General features: G+C 46.0%; 1 protein-coding gene across 1 annotated transcript in view; it reads left to right on the top strand.

Moving 5' to 3' along the window:
- NCEH1 (neutral cholesterol ester hydrolase 1) overlaps window positions 1–27,286 on the top strand; it is an 89,235-nt gene that overhangs the window by 15,219 nt on the left and 46,730 nt on the right. The window contains exon 2 of the mRNA XM_063916267.1: window positions 21,130–21,358. Coding sequence (XP_063772337.1) covers window positions 21,130–21,358 — 229 coding nt within the window. The remainder of the gene's footprint in view (window positions 1–21,129; window positions 21,359–27,286) is intronic.

Below are 27,286 nucleotides of genomic sequence, written 5' to 3'. Positions count from 1 at the left end.
GTTGTAGTAGTAGTAGTAGTAGTAGTAGTAGTAGTAGTAGTAGTAGTAGTCATAATATACAGATTTAGCCATGCTCATCTAAAGGCCCATACACACTGGGTGATTTTAAGCTGAAACAGGTCACTTTTGGTGTTTTGAGCTGCTTTCAGCTGAAAGCCGCCCAGTGTGTATGCCCAAACGATGAGCGGTGAGCACTGATGCGCGCTCCCGCTTCATCGCTGGCGGCCGCCGTTCATCTACTGGTATTACCAGTAGATGAACGGCGGGGTGAGCGGCTTTCCATAGCGTCCTGCTATGGAAATCCGCTCACACCCTCTGACATCGCTGGGCAGTTGGGAAAAGCGCTCAGTGTGTATGCACTGAGCGCTTTTCAGCCCAGTGATGTCAGCGATCATCGCTGTGCATACACGCTGGGCAAAAATGCCTAGTGCGTATGTACCTTTACTGCGATGCAGCATGTTGCATCATGGCATGCCAGGCTGCGACTATTTGCAGCGGGTGATCACTATATTAAGTAACATTGTTATGGGGAAAAAAATATTTAAAACTGTTTTCCTTTTAAATGCTCAAGTAACCTGATGTGCCCCCTGAGATCTGTGGAGTCATTGACCTATAAAGCTTCAGTGTCTGTATGTCTGTATCTGACTCTTCACCCACTAGCCTGACTTCAAGTAAACCCTCCACAGACAGTCCTCCTGTAGCTGTGGTTTTAAAATGTGCAACATTTTGCAATACCCATTACAAAATAAGAATGTACCCCCTATGTAATCTTAAACTATATTAGCTAGCATAGGTTAATTCAAGATACAATTATTTGAAGTAATTCTTATTTTGTGCAGGAGCTTTTGAATGCGTTCTTTTACTTTAGGGCAGGCATTCCCAACCTCGGTCCTGAAGGCACTCTATCAGTGCAGGTTTTAGTCCTATCCAGGCTTCAGCACAAATGGTTAAATCAGAATAACTGAGGTACTAATTAAGTCACCTGTGCTCAAGCATAGATAACACTAAAACCTGAACTGTTAGTGTTCCTTGAGGACCAAGGTTGGGAATGCCTGCTTTAGGGTTTCCCAAACTCTGTCCTCAAGACACCCTAAGGGCTGTAACACACACTCCGGTTTTTCCCGGATGGCAAAAAGCCGGACAAAGTTTGTCCGGCTTTTTGCCATCCGGGAGAAACCGGCAGTGTCTGTCACACAGGACGGCTTTGAGCCGTGTGTGATGCTGTGCGCATGCGCAGCATCAGACACTGCTGCAGAAGAAACCGTTGTGTGTGAAAGCTCCCCTTCACACACACGGTTCACTGGCTCCAAGGACGGCCCGGCGGCCGCCCGGCCGCCGGACCTTCCAGTGGTGAGACCCGGCTGCAACCCGGCAGCCGGGCCGGGGCCGTGCAGTGTGAAGGGACCCTACCCCTCACACTGTTAACTACAATGCCGGCACGGGAAAAAGCCGTCCGGCTTTTTCCCGGCCGGCAACAACCGTGTAGTGTGTTTTAGCCCTAACAGTCCAGGGTTTAAGGATAACCATGCTTGTGCACAGATGGCATAATCGAACTGAATGAGGTACTATTGAAGTCACCTGTGCTTAAGCATGGATATCCTTAAAAACTGGACAGTTAGGGTGCCTTGAGGACTTGAGTCTGGGAACTACTGTTTACATGTTAGGTTCAGTCCATAATAGAGCAGGATATTCTGTTACCTTCTAACATAATAGTGACAGGAGTTCAAGATTGCCCTGCAAGGAGTGAGGAGTTTAAAAGACTTTCACTAGTGTGCAGCGCTAAGATCCCTGTACAACTGACCTTTCACCTACTTTCCTAATACTTGCCAAATATCTAAGCTAGAACTTCTCCAACTGCTGAAAAATGTTGTCACAGGACCTCAGGCACTGTTGTATGTGGTCACGTGCAGCATGATCTGTCATACCAGGTGCTAAGTCTGGATGGCATTAAATCTTTGGGAAAAAATTGTTATGTTTTGGTTGATATGCCAGATATAACCACACAATATATTGCAGCATCATATAGGAGGTAAATAAAACTACCTTAACTACTTTCTCTAACGTCCTAGTGGATGCTGGGGACTCCGTCAGGACCATGGGGAATAGCGGCTCCTGCGGAGCCAGGGCACAAAAGCAAGCTTTTAGGATCACATGGTGTGTACTGGCTCCTCCCCCTATGACCCTCCTCCAAGCCTCAGTTAGGTTTTTGTGCCCGGCCGAGAAGGGTGCAATCTAGGTGGCTCTCTTAAAGAGTTACTTAGAAAAAGTTTTTAGGTTCTTTATTTTCAGTGAGTCCTGCTGGCAACAGGCTCACTGCATCGAGGGACTTAGGGGAGAGATTTTCAACTCACCTGCGTGCAGGATGGATTGGATTCTTAGGCTACTGGACATAGCTCCAGAGGGAGTCGGAACACAGGGCTCGCCCTGGGGTTCGTCCCGGAGCCGCGCCGCCGACCCCCCTTGCAGACGCTGAAGATGAAGAGGTCCGGAACCAGGCGGCAGAAGACTCTCAGTCTTCATCAGGTAGCGCACAGCACTGCAGCTGTGCGCCATTGTTGTCAGCACACTTCACACAGCGGTCACGGAGGGTGCAGGGCGCTGGAGGGGGGCGCCCTGGGCAGCAATGTATAATACCTGTATGGCGAAAAATACATCACATATAGCCCTTGAGGCTATATGGATGTATTTAACCCCTGCCAGATATCTAAAACTCCGGAGAAGAAGCCCGCCGAAAAGGGGGCGGGGCCTATTCTCCTCAGCACACAGCGCCATTTTCCCTCACAGAAAGGCTGGTGGGAAGGCTCCCATGCTCTCCCCTGCACTGCACTACAGAAACAGGGTTAAAACAGAGAGGGGGGGCACTGATTTGGCGATATGTATATATATTAAAATGCTATAAGGGAGGAACACTTATATAAAGGTTGTCCCTGGATAATTATAGCGTTTTGGTGTGTGCTGGCAAACTCTCCCTCTGTCTCCCCAAAGGGCTAGTGGGTCCTGTCCTCTATCAGAGCATTCCCTATGTGTGTGCTGTATGTCGGTACGTGTGTGTCGACATGTATGAGGAAAATATTGGTGAGGAGGCGGAGCAAATTGCCTGTAATGGTGATGTCACTCTCTAGGGAGTCGACACCGGAATGGATGGCTTATTTATGGAAATTACGTGACAATGTCAACACGCTGCAAGCCGGTTGACGACATGAGAGGGCCGGCGAACAAATTAGTATCTGTCCAGGCGTCTCAAACACCGTCAGGGGCTGTAAAATGCCCATTTACCTCAGTCGGTCGACACAGACCCAGACACGGACACTGATTTCAGTGTCGACGGTGAAGAAACAAACGTATTTTCTTTTAGGGCCACACGTTAAGGGCAATGAAGGAGGTGTTACATATTTCTGATACTCCAAGTACCACAAAAAAGGGTATTATGTGTGAGGTGAAAAAACTACCTGTAGTTTTTCCTGAATCAGATAAATTAAATGAAGTGTGTGATGATGCGTGGGTTTCCCCCGATAGAAAATTATTGGCGGTATACCCTTTCCCGCCAGAAGTTAAGGCGCGGTGGGAAACACCCCTCAGGGTGGATAAGGCGCTCACACGCTTATCAGAACAAGTAGCGGTACCATCTACGGATAGGGCCGTACTTAAGGAGTCAGCTGATAGGAGGCTGAAAAATATCCTAAAAAGTATACACACACATGCTGGTGTTATACTGCGACCAGCGATCGCCTCAGCCTGGATGTGCAGAGCTGAGGTGGCTTGGTCGGATTCCCTGACTAAAAATATTGATACCTTTGACAGGGACAGTATTTTATTGACTATAGAGCATTTAAAGGATGCATTTCTATATATGCGAGATGCGCAGAGGGATATTTGCACTCTGGCATCAAGAGTAAATGCGATGTCCATATCTGCAAGAAGATGTTTATGGACACGACAGTGGTCAGGTGATGCAGATTCCAAACGGCACAAAGATGTATTGCCGTATAAAGGGGAGGAGTTATTTGGGGTCGGTCCATGGGACCTGGTGGCCAGGGCAACTGCTGGAAAATCCACCGTTTTTTACCCTAAGTCACATCTCTGCAGAAAAAGACACCGTCTTTTCAGCCTCAGTCCTTTCGTCCCTATAAGAGTCATATCTGCCCAGGGATAGAGGAAAGGGAAGAAGACTGCAGCAGGCAGCCCATTCCCAGGAACAGAAGCCCTCCACCGCTTCTACCAAGTTCTCAGCATGACGCTGGGACCGTACAGGACCCCTGGATCCTACAAGTAGTATCCAAGGGGTACAGATTGGAATGTCGAGAGGTTTCCCCCCTCGCAGGTTCCTGTAGTCTGCTGTACTAATGTCTCCCTCCGACAGGGAGGCAGTATTGAAAACAATTCACAAGCTGTATTCCCAGCAGGTGATAATAAAATTACCCCTCCGACAACAAGGAAAGGAGTATTACTCCACACTATATGGTGGTACTGAAGGCTAGGTGAGACCTATTCTAAATCTGAAAAATTTGAACACTTACAAGGGTTCAAATCCAGATGGAGTCACTCAGAGCAGTGATAGCAAAGAACAAGGGGACTATATGGTGTCCCGGGACATCAGGGATGCTTACCTCCATGTCCCAAAATTTGCCTTTTCTCACCAAGGGTACCTCAGGTTCGTGGTACAGAACTGTCACTATCAGTTTCAAGACGATGCCGTTGGATTGTCCAAGGCACCCCGGGTCCTTACCAAGGTAATGACCGAAAGGAGGATTCGTCTTCAAAGAAAATGGACGACCTCCTGATAAGAACAAGGTCCAGAGAACAGTTGGAGGTCGGAGTAGCACTATCTCAAGTAGTTCTACGACAGCACGGGTGGATTCTAAATATTCCAAAACCGCAGTTGTTCCGACGACACGTCTGCTGGTCCTAGGGATGATTCTGGACACAGTCCAGGAAAAGGTGTTTCTCCCAGAGGAGAAAGCCAGGGAGTTATCCGAGCTAATCGGGATCCTCCTAAAACCAGGAAAAGTGTCAGTGCATCATTGCACAAGAGTCCTGGTAAAAATGGTGGCTTATTACGAAGCGCTTCCATTCGGCAGATTTCACGCAAGAACTCTTCAGTGGGATCTGCTGGACAAATGGTCCGGATCGCATCTTCAGATGCATCAGCGGATAACCCTATATCCAAGGACAAGGGTGTCTCTCCTGTGGTGATTACAGAGTGCTCATCTTCTAGAGGGCCGCAGATTCGGCATTCAGGATTGGATGCTCGTGACCACGGAGGCCAGCCTGAGAGGCTGGGGAGCAGTCACACAAGGAGTGTGATCAAGTCTGGAGAATTCTCTCCACATAAATATACTGGAGCTAAGAGCAAATTTATAATGCTCTAAGCTTAGCAAGACCTCTGCTTCAAGGTCAGCCGGTATTGATCCAGTGGGATAACATCACGGCAGTCGCCCACGTAAACAGAAAGGGCGGCACAAGAAGCAGGAGGGCAGTGGCAAAACTGCAAGGATTTTTCGCTAGGCGGAAAATCATGTGATAGCACTGTCCGCAGTGTTCATTCCGGGAGTGGACGACTGGGAAGCAGACTTCCTCAGCAGGCACGACCTCCACCCGGGAGAGTGGGAACTTCATCGGGAAGTTTTCCGCATGATTGTGAACCGTTGGGAAAGACCAAAGGTGGACATGATGGCGTCCCGCCCGAACAAAAAATGGGACAGGTATTGCGCCAGGTCACGAGACCTTCAGGCGATAGCTGTGGACGTCCTGGTAACACCGTGGGTGTAACAGTCGGTGTATGTGTTCCCTCCTCTGCTTCTCATAACCAAGGTATTGAGAATTATAAGACATAGAGGAGTAAGAACTATGCTCGTGGCTCCGGATTGGCCAAGAGGGACTTGGTAACCGGAACTTCAAGAGATGCTCACAGAGGACTAATGGCCTCGGGAGCTAAGAAGGGATTTGCTTTCAGCAAGTACCATGTCTGTTCCAAGAGGAACCGTGGCATCGGCCTTTAAGAAAGGACCTGCTCCAGCAGGGACCTTGTCTGTTCCAAGACTTACCGCGACTGCGTTTGACGGCATGGCGGTTTGAACGCCGGATCCTAAGGGAAAAGGCATTCCGGAAGAGGTCATACCTACCCTGGTCAAAGCCAGGAAGGAGGTGACCGCACAACGTTATCACCACATGTGGTAAAAATATGTTGCGTGGGTGAGGCCAGGAAGGCCCCACGAAAAAAAAAAAAAAAATTTCAACTAGGTCGATTTCTGCACTTCCTGCAAACAGGAGTGTCTATGAGCCTCAAATTGGGGTCCATTAAGGTTCAAGTTTCGGCCCTATAGATTTTCTTCCAGAAAGAATTGGCTTCAGTTCCTGAAGTCCAGACGTTTGTCAAGGGAGTATTGCATATACAGCCCTTGTGTGCCTCCAGTGGCACCGTGGGATCTCAACGTAGTGTTGGGATTCCTCAAATCATATTGGTTTGAACCACTCAAATCTGTGGATTTGAAATATCTCACATGGAAAGTGACCATGCTGTTGGCCCTGGCCTCGGCCAGGCGATTGTCAAAATTGGCGGCTTTGTCTTACAAAAGCCCATATTTGATTTTCCATTCGGACAGGGCAGAACTGCGGACTCGTCCCCAGTTTCTTCCTAAGGTGGTGTCAGCGTTTCACCTGAAACAACCTATTGTGGTGCCTGCGGCTACTAGGGACTTGGAGGACTCCAAGTTGCTAGACGTTGTCGGGGCCCTGAAAATATATATATATATATAATTCCAGGACGGCTGGAGTCAGAAAGTCTGACTTGCTGTTTATATTGTAGGCACCCAAAAAGCTGGGTGCTCCTGCTTCTAAGCAGACTATTGCTCGTTGGATTTGTAGTACAATTCAGCTTGCACATTCTGTGGCAGGCCTGCCACAGCCAAAATCTGTAAATGCCCATTCCACAAGGAAGGTGGGCTCATCTTGGGCGGCTGCCCGAGGGGTCTCGGCTTTACAACTTTGCCGAGCAGCTACTTGGTCAGGGGCAAACACGTTTGCTAAATTCTACAAATTTGATACCCTGGCTGAGGAGGACCTGGAGTTCTCTCATTCGGTGCTGCAGAGTCATCCGCACTCTCCCGCCCGTTTGGGAGCTTTGGTATAATCCCCATGGTCCTGACGGAGTCCCCAGCATCCACTAGGACGTTAGAGAAAATAAGATTTTACTTACCGATAAATCTATTTCTCATAGTCCGTAGTGGATGCTGGGCGCCCATCCCAAGTGCGGATTGTCTGCATTACTTGTACATAGTTATTGTTACAAAAAAATCGGGTTATTATTGTTGTGAGCCATCTTTTTTAGAGGCTACTTCATTGTTATCATACTGTTAACTGGGTTCAAATCACAAGTTGTACGGTGTGATTGGTGTGGCTGGTATGAGTCTTACCCGGGATTCAAGATCCTTCCTTATTGTGTACGCTCGTCCGGGCACAGTACCTAACTGAGGCTTGGAGGAGGGTCATAGGGGGAGGAGCCAGTACACACCATGTGATCCTAAAAGCTTGCTTTTGTGCCCTGTCTCCTGCGGAGCCGCTATTCCCCATGGTCCTGACGGAGTCCCCAGCATCCACTACGGACTATGAGAAATAGATTTATCGGTAAGTAAAATCTTATTTTTATGTTATTGATATGAAATTGTTAAATTGCTGGCAACAGAATAAAAAAAGAGTAAAGGGTATATTGTTGGGCACATCTTGTAATGCTGTGGATTTTTCATTTGCACAACTATTAGATCTTATTTTGTTTTTTATTCAGTGATTTAAGTTTCCAAAGTTGACATTCTTTTCAAGGAAGTACATAACTTACGTATAATGTACAGTCCATCCTCACTAGACATATCGTTGGTCATATCTGCACCTGCTGCAGCGTATAAACCACATACAAATGGACGTGTCTGGAACACAGGTGGAACCACTTTACCATTAGGGGTATATATACTAAAGTGCAGGTTTACAAAAGTGGAAATGGTGCCCATAGCAACCAATCAGATTCTACTTATCATATAGCTAGCACCTTCTAAAAGATAAAAGCTAGAATATAATTGGCTGGGCAACATCTCCATTTTGTAAACCTGCACTTTAGTAAATATACCCCTTAGGCTCCATGCTATGGAGCATTTTCCTATTGAATCATATACCTATTATACTCACTGAAAATAAAGGCAACACATCTGTATTTCTCTAACGTCCTAGTGGATGCTGGGGACTCCGTAAGGACCATGGGGAATAGACGGGCTCCGCAGGAGACTGGGCACTCTAAAGAAAGATTCAGTACTATCTGGTGTGCACTGGCTCCTCCCTCTATGCCCCTCCTCCAGACCTCAGTTAGAATCTGTGCCCGGCCAGAGCTGGGTGCTCCTAGTGGGCTCTCCTGAGCTTGCTAGAAAAGAAAGTATTTTGTCAGGTTTTTTATTTTCAGAGAGCTTCTGCTGGCAACAGACTCTCTGCTACGTGGGACTGAGGGGAGAGAAGCAAACCTACTCACTGCAGCTAAGTTGCGCTTCTTAGGCTACTGGACACCATTAGCTCCAGAGGGATCGAACACAGGTACCTAACCTTGATCGTCCGTTCCCGGAGCCGCGCCGCCGTCCCCCTCGCAGAGCCAGAAGTACAGAAGCAGCAGAAGCAAGAAGACATCGAAATCGGCGGCAGAAGACTCCTGTCTTCACTTAAGGTAGCGCACAGCACTGCAGCTGTGCGCCATTGCTCCCGCAGCACACCCACACACTCCGGTCACTGTAGGGTGCAGGGCGCAGGGGGGGGGCGCCCTGGGCAGCAATTAAGATACCTGATGGCAAAAGTATACATATATACAGTCAGGCACTGTATATATGTGCGAGCCCCCGCCATTTTTACACATGAGAAGCGGGACAGAAGCCCGCCGCTGAGGGGGCGGGGCCTTCTTCCTCAGCACACCAGCGCCATTTTCTCTTCACAGCTCCGCTGGAAGGACGCTCCCCAAGCTCTCACCAGCAGTATACAGGTGCAATAGAGGGTAAAAAAGAGAGGGGGCACATAAATTTAGGCGCAGAGATATATACATACATATATATATATATAAAAACAGCAGCTACTGGGTAAACACTAAGGTACAGTGTAATCCCTGGGTTATATAGCGCTGGGGTGTGTGCTGGCATACTCTCTCTCTGTCTCCCCAAAAGCCTTTGTGGGGTCCTGTCCTCAGTCAGAGCTTTCCCTGTATGTGTGCGGTGTGTCGGTACGCCTGTGTCGACATGTTTGATGAGGAAGGATACGTGGAGGCAGAACAAGTGCAAATAGATGTGGTGTCGCCCCCGACGGGGCCGACACCTGATTGGATGGATATGTGGAAGGTGTTAAATGATAATGTAAGCTCCTTACATAACAGATTGGATAAAGCTGTAGCCTTGGGACAGTCGGGGTCTCAACCCATGCCTGCTCCCACAGCACAGATGCCGTCAGGGTCTCAAAAGCGCCCAATATCCCAGTTAGTTGACACAGACGTCGACGCGGAATCTGATTCCAGTGTCGATGACGATGATGCAAAGTTGCAGCCTAAAATGACTAAAGCCATCCGCTACATGATTGTGGCAATGAAGGATGTGTTACACATTTCTGAGGAAAATCCTGTCCCTGACAAGAGGATTTATATGTGTGGGGAGAAAAAGCAAGAAGTGGCTTTTCCCCCGTCACATGAATTTAATGAATTATGTGAAAAAGCGTGGGATTCCCCTGATGGGAAGGTAGTAATTTCCAAGAGATTGCTGATGGCGTATCCTTTACCGCCAACGGACAGGTTACGCTGGGAATCCTCCCCCAGGGTAGACAAGGCGTTGACACGCTTATCTAAGAAGGTGACCCTGCCGTCTCAGGATACGGCCGCCCTAAAGGATCCTGCGGATAGAAAGCAGGAAGCTAACCTGAAGTCTGTTTAAACACATTCTGGTACGCTGCTGAGGCCAGCAATTGCTTCGGCCTGGATGTGTAGTGCGGTAGCAGCATGGACGGATACTCTGTCTGAGGAGTTAGATACCCTGGACAGGGACTCTGTTCTAATGACCCTGGCACATATCAAGGACGCGGTCCTATATATGCGGGATGCCCAGAGGGACATTTGCCTGCTGGGCTCTAGAGTAAACGCAATGTCCATTTCTGCCAGAAGGGTCTTATGGACTCGGCAATGGACAGGGGATACCGACTCTAAAAAACACATGGAGGTTTTACCTTATAAGGGTGAGGAATTGTTTGGGGACGGTCTCTCAGACCTAGTTTCCACAGCTACGGCTGGGAAGTCAAATTTCTTGCCTTATGTCCCGCCACAGCCTAAGAAAGCACCGTATTACCAAATGCAGTCCTTCGTTCGCAAAAGAGCAAGAAAATCAGAGGTGCATCCTTTCTTGCCAGAGGCAGGGGTAGAGGAAAGAGGCTGTACCACGCAGCTAGTTCCCAGGAACAAAAGTCCTCCCCGGCTTCCACTAAATCCACCGCATGACGCTGGGGCTCCACAGGCGGAGCCAGGAGCCGTGGGGGCGCGTCTCCGACATTTCAGCCACCAGTGGGTTCGCTCACGGGTGGATCCTTGGGCTATACAAGTTGTGTCTCAGGGATACAAACTGGAATTCGAGGTGACGCCCCCTCACCGTTACCTAAAATCGGCCTTGCCAGCTTCCCCCATGGAAAGGGAGGTAGTGCTGGCAGCAATTCACAAGTTATACCTCCAGCAGGTGGTTGTAAAGGTTCCTCTCCTTCAACAGGGCAGGGGTTACTATTCCACTATGTTTGTAGAACCGAAACCGGACGGTTCGGTCAGACCCATCTTGAATTTAAAATCCCTGTACATTTATCTGAAGAAATTCAAGTTCAAAATGGAATCGCTCAGAGCGGTCATTGCAAGCCTGGAAGAGGGGGATTTTATGGTGTCTCTGGACATCAAGGATGCTTACTTTCATGTCCCCATTTATCCACCTCATCAGGAGTACCCCAGATTTGTGGTACAGGACTGTCATTACCAATTCCAGACGTTGCCGTTTGGGCTCTCCACGGCACCGAGAATATTTACCAAGGTAATGGCGGAAATGATGGTGCTCCTGAGAAAGCAAGGAGTCACAATTATCCCATACTTGGACGATCTCCTCATAAAGGCGAGGTCCAGAGAGCAGTTGCTGAACAGCGTAGCACACTCTCAGGAAGTGTTGCAACAGCACGGCTGGATTCTGAATATCCCAAAATCGCAGCTGATTCCTACGACGCGTCTGCCCTTTCTGAGCATGATTCTGGACACAGACCAGAAGAAGGTGTTTCTCCCGGCGGAGAAGGTTCAGGAGCTCGTGACTCTAGTCAGAGACCTCTTAAAACCGAAACAGGTGTCGGTGCATCACTGCACGCGAGTCCTGGGAAAGATGGTGGCATCATACGAAGCCATTCCCTTCGGCAGGTTCCATGCGAGGATCTTTCAGTGGGATCTGTTGGACAAGTGGTCCGGATCGCATCTTCAGATGCATCGGCTGATCACCCTGTCCCCCAGGGCCAGGGTGTCTCTTCTGTGGTGGCTGCAGAGTGCTCACCTTCTCGAGGGCTGCAGGTTCGGCATACAGGACTGGGTCCTGGTGACCACGGAGGCAAGCCTCCGAGGATGGGGGGCAGTCACTCAGGGAAGAAACTTCCAAGGGTTGTGGTCAAGTCAGGAGGCTTGTCTGCACATAAATATCCTGGAACTAAGGGCCATATACAACGCCCTGAGTCAAGCGGAGCCTCTGCTTCGCAACCAATCGGTGCTGATTCAGTCAGACAACATCACCGCAGTGGCTCATGTAAACCGCCAGGGCGGCACAAGAAGCAGAGTGGCGATGGCGGAAGCCACCAGGATTCTTCGTTGGGCGGAGAATCACGTGCAAGCACTGTCAGCAGTGTTCATTCCGGAAGTGGACAACTGGGAAGCAGACTTCCTCAGCAGGCACGACCTCCACCCGGGAGAGTGGGGACTTCATCAAGAAGTCTTCACGCAGATTGCAAGTCGGTGGGAACTGCCACAGGTGGACATGATGGCGTCCCGCCTCAACAAAAAGCTAAAAAGGTATTGCGCCAGGTCAAGGGACCCTCAGGCGATAGCTGTGGACGCACTGGTAACACCGTGGGTGTTCCAGTCGGTCTATGTGTTTCCTCCTCTTCCTCTCACACCCAAGGTACTGAGAATCGTAAGGAAAAGAAGAGTGAAAACAATACTCATTGTTCCGGACTGGCCAAGAAGGACTTGGTACCCGGAACTGCAAGAAATGCTCACAGAGGAACCATGGCCTCTGCCTCTCAAACAGGACCTGTTGCAACAGGGGCCCTGTCTGTTCCAAGACTTACCGCGGCTGCGTTTGACGGCATGGCGGTTGAACGCCGAATCCTATCAGAAAAGGGCATTCCGGATGAAGTTATTCCTACGCTGATAAAGGCTAGGAAGGACGTGACAGCAAAGCATTATCACCGTATATGGCGAAAATATGTTGCTTGGTGTGAGGCCAGGAAGGCCCCTACAGAGGAATTCCAGCTGGGTCGATTCCTGCACTTCCTACAGTCAGGTGTGACTATGGGCCTAAAATTAGGGTCCATAAAGGTCCAGATTTCGGCCCTATCCATCTTCTTTCAAAAAGAACTGGCTTCACTGCCTGAGGTTCAGACGTTTGTTAAGGGAGTGCTGCATATTCAGCCCCCTTTTGTGCCACCAGTGGCACCTTGGGATCTTAACGTGGTGTTGGATTTCCTGAAATCCCACTGGTTTGAGCCACTTAAGACCGTGGAACTAAAGTATCTCACGTGGAAAGTGGTCATGCTGTTGGCTTTAGCTTCAGCTAGGCGTGTGTCAGAATTGGCAGCTTTGTCATGTAAAAGCCCCTATCTGGTTTTCCATATGGACAGGGCAGAATTGCGGACTCGTCCGCAGTTTCTGCCAAAGGTGGTGTCATCTTTTCATTTGAACCAACCTATTGTGGTGCCTGCGGCTACTCGTGACTTGGAGGACTCCAAGTTGCTGGACGTAGTCCGGGCTTTGAAGATTTATGTAACCAGAACGGCTGGTGTCAGGAAGACTGACTCGCTGTTTATCCTGTATGCATCCAACAAGCTGGGTGCTCCTGCTTCAAAGCAAACTATTGCTCGCTGGATCTGTAACACGATTCAGCAGGCTCATTCTGCGGCGGGATTGCCGCAGCCGAAATCAGTGAAAGCCCATTCCACAAGGAAAGTGGGCTCTTCTTGGGCGGCTGCCTGAGGGGTCTCGGCATTACAGCTTTGCCGAGCTGCTACTTGGTCGGGTTCAAACACTTTTGCAAAATTCTACAGGTTTGATACCCTGGCTGAGGAGGACCTTGTGTTTGCCCATTCGGTGCTGCAGAGTCATCCGCACTCTCCCGCCCGTTTGGGAGCTTTGGTATAATCCCCATGGTCCTTACGGAGTCCCCAGCATCCACTAGGACGTTAGAGAAAATAAGAATTTACTCACCGGTAATTCTATTTCTCGTAGTCCGTAGTGGATGCTGGGCGCCCGTCCCAAGTGCGGACTTTCTGCAATACGTGTATATAGTTATTGCTTAACAAAGGGTTATGGTTATGTAGCATCGGTTGAGTGATGCTCAGTTGTTGTTCATACTGTTAACTGGGTAAGTTTATCACAAGTTGTACAGTGTGATTGGTGTGGCTGGTATGAGTCTTACCCTGGATTCCAATATCCTTTCCTTGTAATGTCAGCTCTTCCGGGCACAGTTTCCTTAACTGAGGTCTGGAGGAGGGGCATAGAGGGAGGAGCCAGTGCACACCAGATAGTACTGAATCTTTCTTTAGAGTGCCCAGTCTCCTGCGGAGCCCGTCTATTCCCCATGGTCCTTACGGAGTCCCCAGCATCCACTACGGACTACGAGAAATAGAATTACCGGTGAGTAAATTCTTATTTTTAATACACATTTCAAACATGGCATTCTTACAAAAGTAATGGTCCCATAACCAATCCCTGTACACATATCTGAAGAAAGATGCGAACGTTTCAGGCCACCTATAATGTTGTAATCCATTGATTAATCAACCAATGAAATCAGAATGACTAAGAATGAATAAGGATAGAATCAGCAAGTAAAACCCACCGATTTGAATATTACATGTAAGGATGCCAATTACGAGTGTGGTTTAATAGTATATTGGGTTGTCTCCTAAAAGTACCTTGTGACTCCACATTTTTCACAATGACACATGGACCCAAATTTAAATATGAACAACCCAACCCAAATCACAACACAGGAGCTATGCCTGAAAGGAAGATGCAGATTGAGTAATGTCTTCACAATAATTTTGCAATTGATTTTGAACCACAGAACATAATAAAAAGGCATTTTGTCTGACAAGGTCAATGGTATATATTTTTGTAGGCAGTAAATTAAAGCAATATCCGTTGGTTTTTCATGTTGGTTTTTTTTTTTTATGTAATCCAAATAAAATATACAATTCCATGTAACGGGTAAGAAATACCCTCTGTAGTAATCTCTAATTCTAATAATGATCTTCCGTAATCCACTCCTTCTACTTAAATTCTGCAACCAGACTATGGGCATGATTATTAGAGTAGTTGGACAATCTGGGCCTCACCTCGCTTTAGATTCAGAAGTTCATTTTATTGAAAAACAAGATTTCATTTTGGCAGGGTGGGGTTATATACAGTCTTGTAAAAAGGTTTTGCCCCCTTCCTTCCAGCCAAACTGGATTAGGTGACAACTCAGAGTGCTGATCTGCAAAACTGGCAGAAAGCCTCAGGGGTTATTTCTAAAGTGTCAGGATGTGAAACCCGTGGCTTCTGATTGTGTTTATGCCCAATATTTACATTGCAATGCTTTACTAGACATGTGTTCTTAGCAAAGCATCGCCCTTTTAAATATCCAGCATAAACACTACCACAGGCAATCATTAATCTACCTTGTAAGTTTCCTATGACTCTTGTTCACATATAGCATATTAAGACCTATCCAAGGCATATAGCTCTGAAAGTGATATTGCCAGTAGGTTATTAATCTCTTTACGTTTTGTATAAAAGAAGGATCAAGGACAATTTATTTCCATTTGTGCTTTTATAATGCCACAAGCAGAGGCTCATGTGACCACTGCACATAGTGGCATTCATTACATGCTGAACATGTTGATCCCTAAAAGAAAAGTTGATGAGAGCAAGCTGATTTCCAATCCTGGTTTGGCATTCACTGGCATAGATTAGATTTACAGAATTTGTAGCACAGTTTCATTTATTATCATTGCATTTGGGTGCAACACTTGTCAGTGTTTCATTACACAGGCAGCAATTGTTTTTTATCCGATTACTAAATGATTAAAATAAATGTCTGGTTGCTGTATTATAATGTAAAGTTTATACCTAAACACATTAAGTAAATGAGCTCTAAAGACTCCACTTACCTTAAAGAAGGATGTGTATGTACAGAGCATCTGCAAAATACATTTGGTTGATATACTATTTATAACACTTCACAATTTTAGTCTTCCCATTAAAACTTGCAGTTACACGTGCTGCACTGTAGGCAAGGACCTCCTTTTTTTTTTTTTTTTTTTGTGGGTGTGTGATTTTTCTTTTCGTTTTTTTTTTCTCTAACGTCCTAGTGGATGCTGGGGACTCCGTAAGGACCATGGGGAATAGACGGGCTCCGCAGGAGACATGGGCACTTTAAGAAAGAATTTAGGTTCTGGTGTGCTCTGGCTCCTCCCTCTATGCCCCTCCTCCAGACGTCAGTTTGATACTGTGCCCAGAGCGAGCTGGGTGCTTTTCAGTGAGCTCTCCTGAGTTTGCTGAGAGAAAGTATTTTGTTAGGTTTTTTATTTTCAGGGAGCTCTGCTGGCAACAGACTCCCTGCATCGTGGGACTGAGACACCATTCGCTCCAGAGGGATCGTACGCAGGATCTCACTCTCGCTGTCGGATCCCAGAGCCACGCCGCCGTCCCCCTCGCAGAGCCGGAAGACAGAGCCGGGTGAGTATGAGAAGCAAGAAGACTTCGAAATCGGCGGCAGAAGACTCCGTTCTTCACTGAGGTAACGCACGGCACTGCAGCTGTGCGCCATTGCTCCCACACACCTCACATACTCCGGTCACTGTAAGGGCGCAGGGGGGGGGGGGGCGCCCTGGGCAGCATTTGGAACTCTTTTTGGCAAAAGTAAACATATATACAGTTGGGCACTGTATATATGTATGAGCCCCCGCCAAGAAAATGTATATTTAAGCGGGACAGAAGCCCGCCGTCAAGGGGGCAGGGCTTCTTCCTCAGCACTCACCAGCGCCATGTTTTTTCTCCACAGCACCGCTGAGAGGAAGCTCCCCGGTCTCTCCCCTGCTTATACCACGGTAGAAGAGAGGGTTTTAAAGAAGAGGGGGGGGGGCACATAATTCGGCGCAGATAATAACAGCGCTACTGGGTAAACATTAAATTGCTGTGTTTTTTCCTGGGTCATATAGCGCTGGGGTGTGTGCTGGCATACTCTCTCTCTGTCTCTTCAAAGGGCCTTGTGGGGGAATTATCTTCAGATGAGCATTCCCTGAGTGTGTGGTGTGTCGGTACGTGTGTGTCGACATGTCTGAGGTAAAAGGCTCTCCTAAGGAGGTGATGGAGCAAATGTGTGTGTGTGTGTGTGTGTGTGTGTGTGTGTGTGGTGTCTCCGTCGACAATGCCGACACCTGATTGGATATGTGAAATTAAGTGCTGAGGTAAATTTATTGCACAAAGCTTGTCACGTTTACCCAAAAGGTAGCACTGACTTAACAGCTATCCTCAGGGATCCTGCAGATAGCATGCAGTAACAGTACTTTGAAGTCCATTTACACACATGCTGGTACACTACTCTGACCGGCGATTGTGTCGGCATGGGATTATAGCGCTGTAGCAGCGTGGACATTGAGACCCTAGTATGTGTATACATATATATATATATATATATATATATATATATATATATACACATATATATATATATATATATATATATGATGCTGTTTTATATATATATATATATATATATATATATATATATATATATATATATATATATATATATATATATATATATATATATATATATATATATATATATATATATATATATAACATGCCCAAAGAGACATTAGTCTACTGGGTTCTAGAGTCAACGCTATGTCGATTTCTGCTAGACGTGTCCTGTGGAACATGCACAGGTGATGCCGACTAAAAGAGGCATATGCAAGGTTTACCTTACAAGGCTGAGGAATTGTGTGGAGAAGGGCTCTCGGACCTGGTCTCCACAGCTATAGCTGGTAATTCTGATCTTTTGCCTTATATTCCCGCACAGCCTAAGAAAGCACGACATTATCAAATGCAGTCCTTTCGATCACAAAGCAAGAAAGTCCGAGGTGTGTCCTTTCTTGCCAGAGGCAGGGGCAGAGGAAATAAGCTGCACAACACAGCTAGTTCCCAAGAACAGAAGTCCTCCCCGGCCTCTACAAAATCCACCGCAGGTCGTTGGGGCTCCACAGGCGGAACTAGGCCTGGTGGGGGCACGTCTTCGAAATTTCAGCCACAAGTGGGTTCACTTCCAGGTGGATCCCTGGGCAATAAAAATTGTGTCTCAGGAATACAAGCTGGAAGTCGAAGAGATGCCCCCTCACCGATACCTCAAATCGGCCCGACCAGCTTCCCCCCACGAGAGGGAAATAGTGTTAACTGCAATTCACAAATTGTATCTTCAACAGGTGGTGGTCAAGGTTCCCCTCCTTCAACAGGGAAGGGGTTATTATTCGACCATGTTTGTAGTCCCGAAACCGGACGGTTCGGTCAGACCCATATTGAATTTAAAATCCCTGAACATATACCTGAAAAGTTTCAAGTTCAAGATGGAATCGCTGAGAGCGGTCATCGCAAGCCTGGAAGGGGGGGATTTTATGGTGTTTCTGGACATAAAGGATGCATACCTTCATGTCCCCATTTATCCACCTCATCAGGCGTACCTCAGATTTGTGGTACAGGATTGTCATTACCAATTTCAGACTTGCCGTTTTGTCTCTCCACGGCACCGAGAATATTTACCAAGGTAATGGCGGAAATGATGGTACTCCTGAGGAAGCAAGGGGTCACAATTATCCCATACTTGGACGATCTCCTCATAAAGGCGAGATCAAGAGAGCAGTTGCTGATCAGTGTAGCACTTTCTCTGGAAATATTACGGCAACACGGCTGGATTCTAAATATTCCAAAGTCGCAGTTGGTTCCTACGACTAGTCTGCCTTTCCTGGGCATGATTCTAGACACAGACCAGAAAAGGGTTTATCTCCCGATAGAGAAAGCTCAGGAACTCATGACACTGGTTAGGAACCTATTAAAACCAAAACAGGTGTCAGTGCATTACTGCACTCGAGTCCTGGGAAAGATGGTGGCATCATAGAGGCCATTCCCTTCGGCAGGTTCCATGCGAGGACCTTTCAATGGGACTTACTGGACAAGTGGTCCGGATCACATCTTCAGATGCATCGGTTAATCACCCTATCCCCCAGGGCCAGGGTGTCTCTTCTGTGGTGGCTGCAGAGCGCTCACCTTCTAGAGGGCCGCAGATTCGGTATTCAGGACTGGGTCCTGGTGACCACGGATGCAAGCCTCCGAGGGTGGGGAGCAGTCACACAGGGAAGAGATTTCCAAGGTCTGTGGTCAAGTCAAGAGACTTGCCTTCACATCAACATCCTGGAACTAAGGGCCGTATACAACGCCCTGCGTCAAGTGGAGAACTTGCTTCGCGACCAACCGGTTCTGATTCAGTCAGACAACATCACCGCAATGGCTCATGAAAACCGACAAGGCGGCAGAAGGAGCAGAGTGGCGATGGCGGAAGCCACCAGAATTCTTTGCTGGGCGGAGAATCACGTAAGCGCACTGTCCGCAGTATTCATCCCGGGAGTGGACAACTGGGAAGCAGACTTCCTCAGCAGACACGACCTCCACCCGGGAGAGTGGGGACTTCATCAGGAAGTCTTCGCACAGATTACAAGTCGGTGGGGACTGCCACAGGTGGACATGATGGCATCCCGCTCCAACAAAAAGCTACAGAGGTATTGCGCCAGGTCAAGAGACCCTCAGGCGATAGCTGTAGACGCCCTGGTGACACTGTGGGTGTTCCAGTCGGTCTATGTATTCCCTCCTCTTCCTCTCATACCCAAGGTGCTGAGGATAATAAGAAAAAGAGGAGTGAGCACAATACTCATTGTTCCAGATTGGCCACGAAGGACTTGGTGTCCAGATCTGCAAGAAATGCTCACAGAGGACCCGTGGCCTCTTCCTCTAAGACAGGACTTGTTGCAACAGGGGCCCTGTCTGTTCCAAGACTTGCCGCGGCTGCGTTTGACGGCATGGCGGTTGAACGCCGGATCCTAGCAGAGAAAGGCATTCCGGATGAGGTCATTCCTACGCTGATAAAGGCTAGGAAGGACGTAACAGCTCAACATTATCACCGTATATGGCGAAAATATGTGGCTTGGGAGGCCAGGAATGCCCCTACGGAGTAATTCCAGCTGGGCCGTTCCTTCACTTCCTACAGTCAGGAGTGAATTTGGGCCTAAAATTGGGTTCCATTAAGGTCCAGATTTCGGCCCTATCCATTTTCTTTCAAAAGGAGTTGACTTCTCTACCTGAAGTTCAGACGTTTGTAAAGGGAGTGCTGCATATTCAGCCCCCTTTTGTGCCTCCAGTGGCACCTTAGGATCTTAACGTGGTGTTGAGTTTCCTGAAATCCCACTGGTTTGGACCACTCAAAACGGTGGAGTTGAAATATCTCACGTGGAAGGTGGTCATGCTATTAGCCTTGGCTTCGGCTAGGCGTGTGTCAGAGTTGGCGGCTTTGTCACATAAAAGCCCCTATCTGGTTTTCCATGCGGATAGAGCAGAATTGCGGACCCGTCCATAATTTCTGCCGAAAGTGGTTTCATCCTTTCATATAAACCAACCTATTGTGGTGCCTGTGGCTACTACTGACTTGGAGGATTCCGAGTTGCTTGATGTGGTCAGGGCTTTGAAGGTTTATGTAGCCAGAACGGCTAGGGTCAGGAAAACCGAGTCTTTGTTTCTCCTGTATGCTTCCAACAAGCTTGGTGCTCCTGCTTCAAAGCAAACTATTGCTCGCTGGATCTGTAACACGATTCAGCAGGCTCATTCTGCGGCTGGATTGCCGCTGCCAAAATCAGTTAAGGCCCATTCCACTAGGAAGGTGGGCTCTTCTTGGGCGGCTGCCCGAGGGGTCTCGGCATTACAGCTTTGCCGAGCTGCTACTTGGTCAGGTTCAAACACTTTCGCAAAGTTCTACAAGTTTGATACCCTGGCTGAGGAGGACCTTGTGTTTGCTCAATCGGTGCTGCAGAGTCATCCGCACTCTCCCGCCCGTTTGGGAGCTTTGGTATAATCCCCATGGTCCTTATGGAGTCCCCAGCATCCACTAGGACGTTAGAGAAAATAAGATTTTACTTACCGGTAAATCTATTTCTCGTAGTCCGTAGTGGATGCTGGGCGCCCGTCCCAAGTGCGGACTTCTTCTGCAATGCTTGTATATAGTTATTGCTTCAATAAGGGTTATGTTATGGTTGCATCAGGGTTGGACCTGATGCTCTGTTGTTGCCATACTGTTGACTGGTTGTTATAAACTCATGTTATACGGTGTGATTGGTGTGGCTGGTATGAATCTTGCCCTGGATTACCAAAATCCTTTCCTTGTACTGTCAGCTCTTCTGGGCACAGTTTCTCTAACTGAGGTCTGGAGGAGGGGCATAGAGGGAGGAGCCAGAGCACACCAGAACCTAAATTCTTTCTTAAAGTGCCCATGTCTCCTGTGGAGCCAGTCTATTCCCCATGGTCCTTACGGAGTCCCCAGCATCCACTACGGACTACGAGAAATAGATTTACCGGTAAGTAAAATCTTATTTTTTTCCCCTTTACCAAAGTTTGCGTTTCATTTGCATAATGGTACATTTATAATACTATTTAATTTTGTTTTGTTGGTGGAGAAATATGTCTTGAATCTACCATCTGTAGTTCCTGCAAAGTCCTTTATTATGCATTAAAGTCTTTATATATTGTTTTTCTATTTCTAGAGCAACTTAGCCCATTATGTGGGTCTTGGTCACCACTTGCACGTCTTGAATTTTGTTTCAAGCTACTTTGATAAGCTGGATCCCATATCAACTACAAATTTAAAAGTCACAGACACAGTATTTGATGGTGTGGAGGTCAGAATATTTGAACCCGAAAAGAACTTGGATGGAACACTAAAACGCAGCATCATTTATGTCCATGGTGGAGGATGGGCCCTTGGAAGTGCAAGTAGGTGCTTATATGTGTTCTCCAAATAGGGTTTTATGAAAGGCATTTTAACAATCAACTAGCAAGACCATAGGGGATCACTCACTAGGACCCCCATTGTTCCCAAAATGCGTACCCTAGTTTGAATAATTCTCCTAACCTCCAAAATTCTATTCAATCTGATCTTTCAAATTAGGCATTGAAACTTGCAGATAAAAAAAATGTTGCAGCGCGTGGAACTTTAACAGACTTACGGGTGTATTCAATTAGTGTCCGATGGAGAGGATCAGACTCTTCACTGTTCAATTTGCAGGCATTTACGTCAGGTTTTTGCCCGTTTTCAACAATGCTGATCCGACTTTTTTTAAATTCGAATCGGCATTGTCGAAAACGGCCTAAAAACCTGTCGGAAATGCCTGCAAGTTTCTTCAAAACAGGCGTTTCGTTGGGCGAATTCGCCGATCCACCTATTTTTCAATATGTCAGAATTTACGACCAGTCTGAAAAACAGCACTAGAATTGAATAGGTCAAATCCTGATTCGACCTAAAGTCGAAAAAAGTGCAGTTTTCCTGACTTTTCGGAAATTCCGACACTAATTGAATAGACCCCCATAATATAAATATAATAATAATAATGATATTTATATAGCACGTTTCTCCTAACCGGACTCAAAGTGCTTTATAATTGTCTTTACAGCTCAAAATACAAAACAAGCTTAACAGTAGATATTAGTGAAATGTGTGAGTAAATAGTCTTTAGTCTATTTTTGAAGGAATTTAGAGTGGCGGCTTCTCGCACTGTGCAGGGAAGAGAGTTTCTTAGAGTCAGAGCCACAAAGTTGAAAGCTCGACTCCCAGATGAATTCCGGGAGATTCTAGGTACTGTTAATAGTCCTTCATCTACAGATCGTAGTAATCGAGTGGGACAGTAAGGATTCAGAAGCTGCATAATGTATAAAAATACGTATAGCGTACAAATTAATTAAAAAAAGTTATGAACTTTATTATATATAATGACATATGCTCTCAGGAGTGATTACACAAAATGCAACAATTCGTAAATTATGAATAGTGCAGATTAAAAACTCTTCTAAAAAATCTAAATAATAAAGTAGCTCATCACACACAAAAAAAATACTCTGATACAATTGCAGATAATGTTGCAATAATAAATAAATAAAACCGAAAAGCAGCATTGTATGGTAGCTAGAGTGACATCAAAGCAGTCATGAAGTAGGGCCAAATCCCAGTATAAAACAGCCACAGGAGTATATAAAATAATGGCTGAAAGGCTTTTAAAGTCTAACCACACAGGCACGCTAACGTGACCTATTTACAGGCTCTGCCAGAGCAGTTGCTTCATGACAGGAAAGTGTCTTGCAATAGCATGCTCCTCAGATGGGTTGGGCATGCGTGACCAGCGGTCAGGAGACTGCCGGTGAGCATACCTCTGCCAGTATCCCGGCAATGAAATGCCGCGGTGGTGAAGGGGGGCGGGGGGGGCAGCATTACCAGCTTATTGCGGGCTCGGGGTAGACATGCGGTCAACACAGGTTCTATTCCCACTCTCTAAGGGTGTCGTGGGCTAGTCGGCTTGCCGACTTTGGGATTCTCAGAGGGTGGGATGTAGGGGAAGGTGTTTTGACCGGCGGTCTCCTGACTACATCCCCCGCAGATATCCTGATATCCCCTGTTGTGTCTAGGACATGTGATCAGTGGTCCCTTATACACAGGCAAGGGGCCTATAGCTACTGATCTGCTTAAGATTGGAAACAGCCATAGCAATTCCTACCAATGCTGGTGAGTAAGTGCCTCCGCAGTAGTGTTTACTGTGTGTGAGCCGGTAGGTGTTGGTAAACTGTCGATACATAATGATATCTCTGTGTTCTCCTAGGTACAGCCGCAGCTGTCCCAGCAGCATCCGGCAGCAAAGTGCACCCGACTTGGGTCTCTCACTGGAGCTGTGAGAGTAGTGTCTTGTGGACAAATGGGCTTCACATACAGTGGCTCATTAGTGGACAAATTCACAATAATTAAAACCAAGGTTTTAATAGGAAGCGCTGTCCAGTCACATTAATACATAAAGATATTTATTTAATTTTTCAAGAAAAAGCATATATGGCCATATAGGTAACAAACATTAAAAATATGTAATCAGCAATGAAATAAAATCAATATTAGAATAGCATAAAAAGTCCAAATATTAGTCCGTTAATAAGGGCATGCAATCTTGCTCATAATTGATATTAGTCATCCATTCGTTTTTAGCATGTTAGTCCATTGATAAGTGGATCCAATGTATTCAATTGTTAATTTGTCAACAAGTCACTGGTAGATTTCACTCATACCTCCCGTATGTAGCAATTTGCGGGGGCTATTGCAAGATAGAGACCAATGCTAAATTGATGCAAACCGGATCCAATATGGACTTACAAGCCGGGGGAGCGCTCCCTGTCTCTCCTCTTTCTAGCAGCGTGAGTACGTAGTGCAATTGTCCACAGCACGACGCGGCTTGCGGGAGCGGCAACTCACAGCTTACACAATGATTGCAGCCCAATCACGTGACGCGTTTCTCCGCCTCTCCACTTCCGGGTACTCGGCGGCTTCCTCAGACGTATGGCCATATATGCTTTTTCTTGAAAAATTAAATATATATCTTTATGTATTAATGTGACTGGACAGCGCTTCCTATTAAAACCTTGGTTTTAATTATTGTGAATTTGCTTGCTAAAGGGGTTTGTGCAATAAGCCCTTATTAGGAAGCTGCAGCCCAGTCCCAGATTTACGTCTGCCAGTAAGAGAAGGATCAGGCGCCGAGTATATTTTGTGTTGTGTTTGGCTCATTAGTGGAGACTGTATCAGCTCCAAGACCCAGTCAGGCAAAGATGATGAAAACAGACAAGTAGATCACCTATCCGTTTAGATGGCAAAACAGAGAGTGCGAATACAGATGTATAGGGAGTGGAGAACAACAAAGCACCCGTGTCCTAAAGCATTTTTCCGCACCTGGGGGTCTTTCTCAAGAAGCGAGTGTGTGTTGAAACCTGCAGATCTGGTTACTTAAAAAAAAAAATCTCCATTAACATTTATGTTTGGCTTTTCAGTTGTTTCAATTAATTCAGAAGAAAAAGTATCTGTCAATTTCAGGTTTCATCAATTCGTAGTGCATTTTGCAAAATGTAAGTGTAAAAAACATCTGAGCTTTTAAAATAACCCTCACATTTGAGAGAGCATACAAAGCAGTATGCACTCTATGCAATTGTCTTGGATCATTTTAAATATACAGCACTGTATTTTCAGGGTGATTCAATTAGAATTCTGCGCAATAATCTGCAGATTAAAAGATTAAAAAATAAACAAGATACCTGTATACACTTTAAAGGTATTGGTATTATACAGTATATTCCCCTATAGCAGGCCTGGCCAACCTGCGGCTCTCCAACTGTTGTGAAACTACACATCCCAGCATGCCATACCACAGTTTTAGCATTCGCTAATAACAAAACTGTGGAAGAACATGCTGGGACTTGTAGTTTCACAACAGCTAGAGAGCCACAGGTTGGCTAGGCCTGCCCTATAGTGTTTGTCACTTTATATGTTCAATCCATCAGTAAGGTTTTTTTTACACAAAGATAGGTTTAACCTATGTTTCACAAATTCAAAGCACAAGGCAGTGACTCAGAAATATGGCAGCCCTCAATAAGCAACTAAGAAGTTATTGCCCATATAAACACTCAGAGTTGGATATTTTTGAAAGTGGTGAAAGTTAAAGCCGTATAAAAATGTAGAACCACACAGTTGCTCAATAAGCTTAGATATAGCAGCCTGGGGTTTAAACAAGAGGTTTCACTAATCCTCTCAGAATAAACATAGAAGTATGGCGCTTACACTAGGTTACATGTGACTTCCACAATGCACAGTATGCACATAAAATGCACAGTATGCACATAAAAGAAAGTGGTATAGATGTCTGAAATAAATTAAGGGCAAATAACCTTAAAATGTTCTTTGTTTGAATAACCGTGATGTTCATCACCACCTTCAACAACATCCAATATGTTCAATAACACAATGGGGCCAACTCAAATGGTACAAATTGGGAACAGATTGAATATTTTGCTCCGTTCCCAATGAAAACATTCCTCTTAGGGTACATGAAACTCAAAAGAGAAAAGGCAGTAGTGCAATGGTATGCAGTTACAATATACTGCCCGTCGGGATCCCGGCAATCGCAATGCTGACGCCGTTATCCCGACAGGGGTACAAGCCCGTCGCCGTAATACTGGCGTGGAGTGATTCTCCCTCTGTGGGTGTCCACGACACCCATAGAGGGAGAATAGAACCTGTAGCGAGCCACAGTGCCCACAAGGGGCTTTCTAGTGCTCGCCCCGCTGTCGGACGGGAAGGCTCTGTCGGTATAGTGACAGCCGCCATCACATACCGATCACAGTGCAACACCGTATAATAAATGAAACAATTTATCACATTGCACTCACATTTGAATAAAAGTAATAGGCTTATCAATAAAACTTGTGGCCCTCCCCCGGATAGGCAGTTTATGGAAAGATCAACCTTTCATGGATGGTAAAAATCCAGGAATGACCACTCACAAGTCCCGGAAACCAGTGGTATTAGTCCAGCAAAGTGTCCGTACAGTCCAGTTAAACGCCAACCAGAGTCTCCACAGATCCCTTTATCACCTTACTTAACGCATTTCGAACCAATGCTGGGTTTTTCTGTAGAAGCATTTGCCCAAATCACACATTTATACCCCATCATTCAACAATAATCATAAGGCCCTCCCCTATCCAATGCCTATGCATCTGGACACTAATGGGAACCAGAAATAGTAAAAAGAAAACATTAGAATCGTTGAGATTTGCCTATTACCGGTTTAAAATTGCCTGTTATGCATTCCACTACATCCCAAATACCGGAGTCCGATGTGTGCCGGCCATCTTAAAGTCTAGGGTGCTAAAAACGGAAGTATGGCAGCCATCTCTACGTATTCCAAATGCTTTCCAGTGATAGAAACTGTAATTCAATCCTCAGAATGCGGATCACATGCATTTCAAGGCTCCTGAAACTGGAAGCAGGCTACTGTAATAGCACCCCACATCAATATTCACATCCATAGATGAATGGTGCAATTTAAAATGGTTCTCCATCATACACAGGGGATGGAGGACTCCATGATATACACACAGAATATGAAGAGAGACAATATTTCAACATCAATATTAAATAGAGGTAAACAAATAAATATATATATATATATATGAGTATAAAAACATATATAAAAAGGGGGAGGATAAAATAGCGAATGTAGATAAGATCATTAAAAATATCAATTTCAATTCAAGCTCTCAATTCAGTCTGTGGGGAACCAGTGTTTTTAATTGATAAATCTAAGTTCCACATCTGTTGACCTCCCATGAACGGAGGATTTGCTGTATTCCACAAAAAGATTTTATGCAGCATTCTTTTAATCATGCCTAATTTTAAAATGGAAAGAGACATTGGGGTATATGCAATTGCGGTCGAATTCCCGAAATTGTCGAATTTCGGGTCATTTTCGACCAAAAAAAAAAATTCGCCTATGCAATTCAGTGCTTTCCGACCAAAAAACGGACTTTCAAAATTCGACTTTTTGAAATTCGAATTTTTGCAAATTCGACTTTTCTGCAATGATATAAGTGCTGCAATTCGACCAAAGCATATTCAATTCAAGTTTGGAAATTCGACAGCAGTGCTTTTAGACAGCAAATTCGTCATTTTCAATCCGCCACACTTTGGAGGGTGAAAACAAATAAAAAAATTTTAAACATGTTTTTTTTTGTGTTTTTTTTTTTTGGGAATAGCAGATCTATTTATATTAGAAGGGATTAGGTACTTTTTTTTTTTTTTTTTTGGAGGCACAAATATTATTTATATATTTTTTAAAATAT

The sequence above is a fragment of the Pseudophryne corroboree genome, chromosome 4 (assembly GCF_028390025.1).
Source record: "Pseudophryne corroboree isolate aPseCor3 chromosome 4, aPseCor3.hap2, whole genome shotgun sequence".
NCBI classification, from domain to species: Eukaryota; Metazoa; Chordata; class Amphibia; order Anura; family Myobatrachidae; genus Pseudophryne; species Pseudophryne corroboree.
Note: the sequence above shows the minus strand (reverse complement) of the source record. Positions and strands in the feature narration are given on the sequence as shown.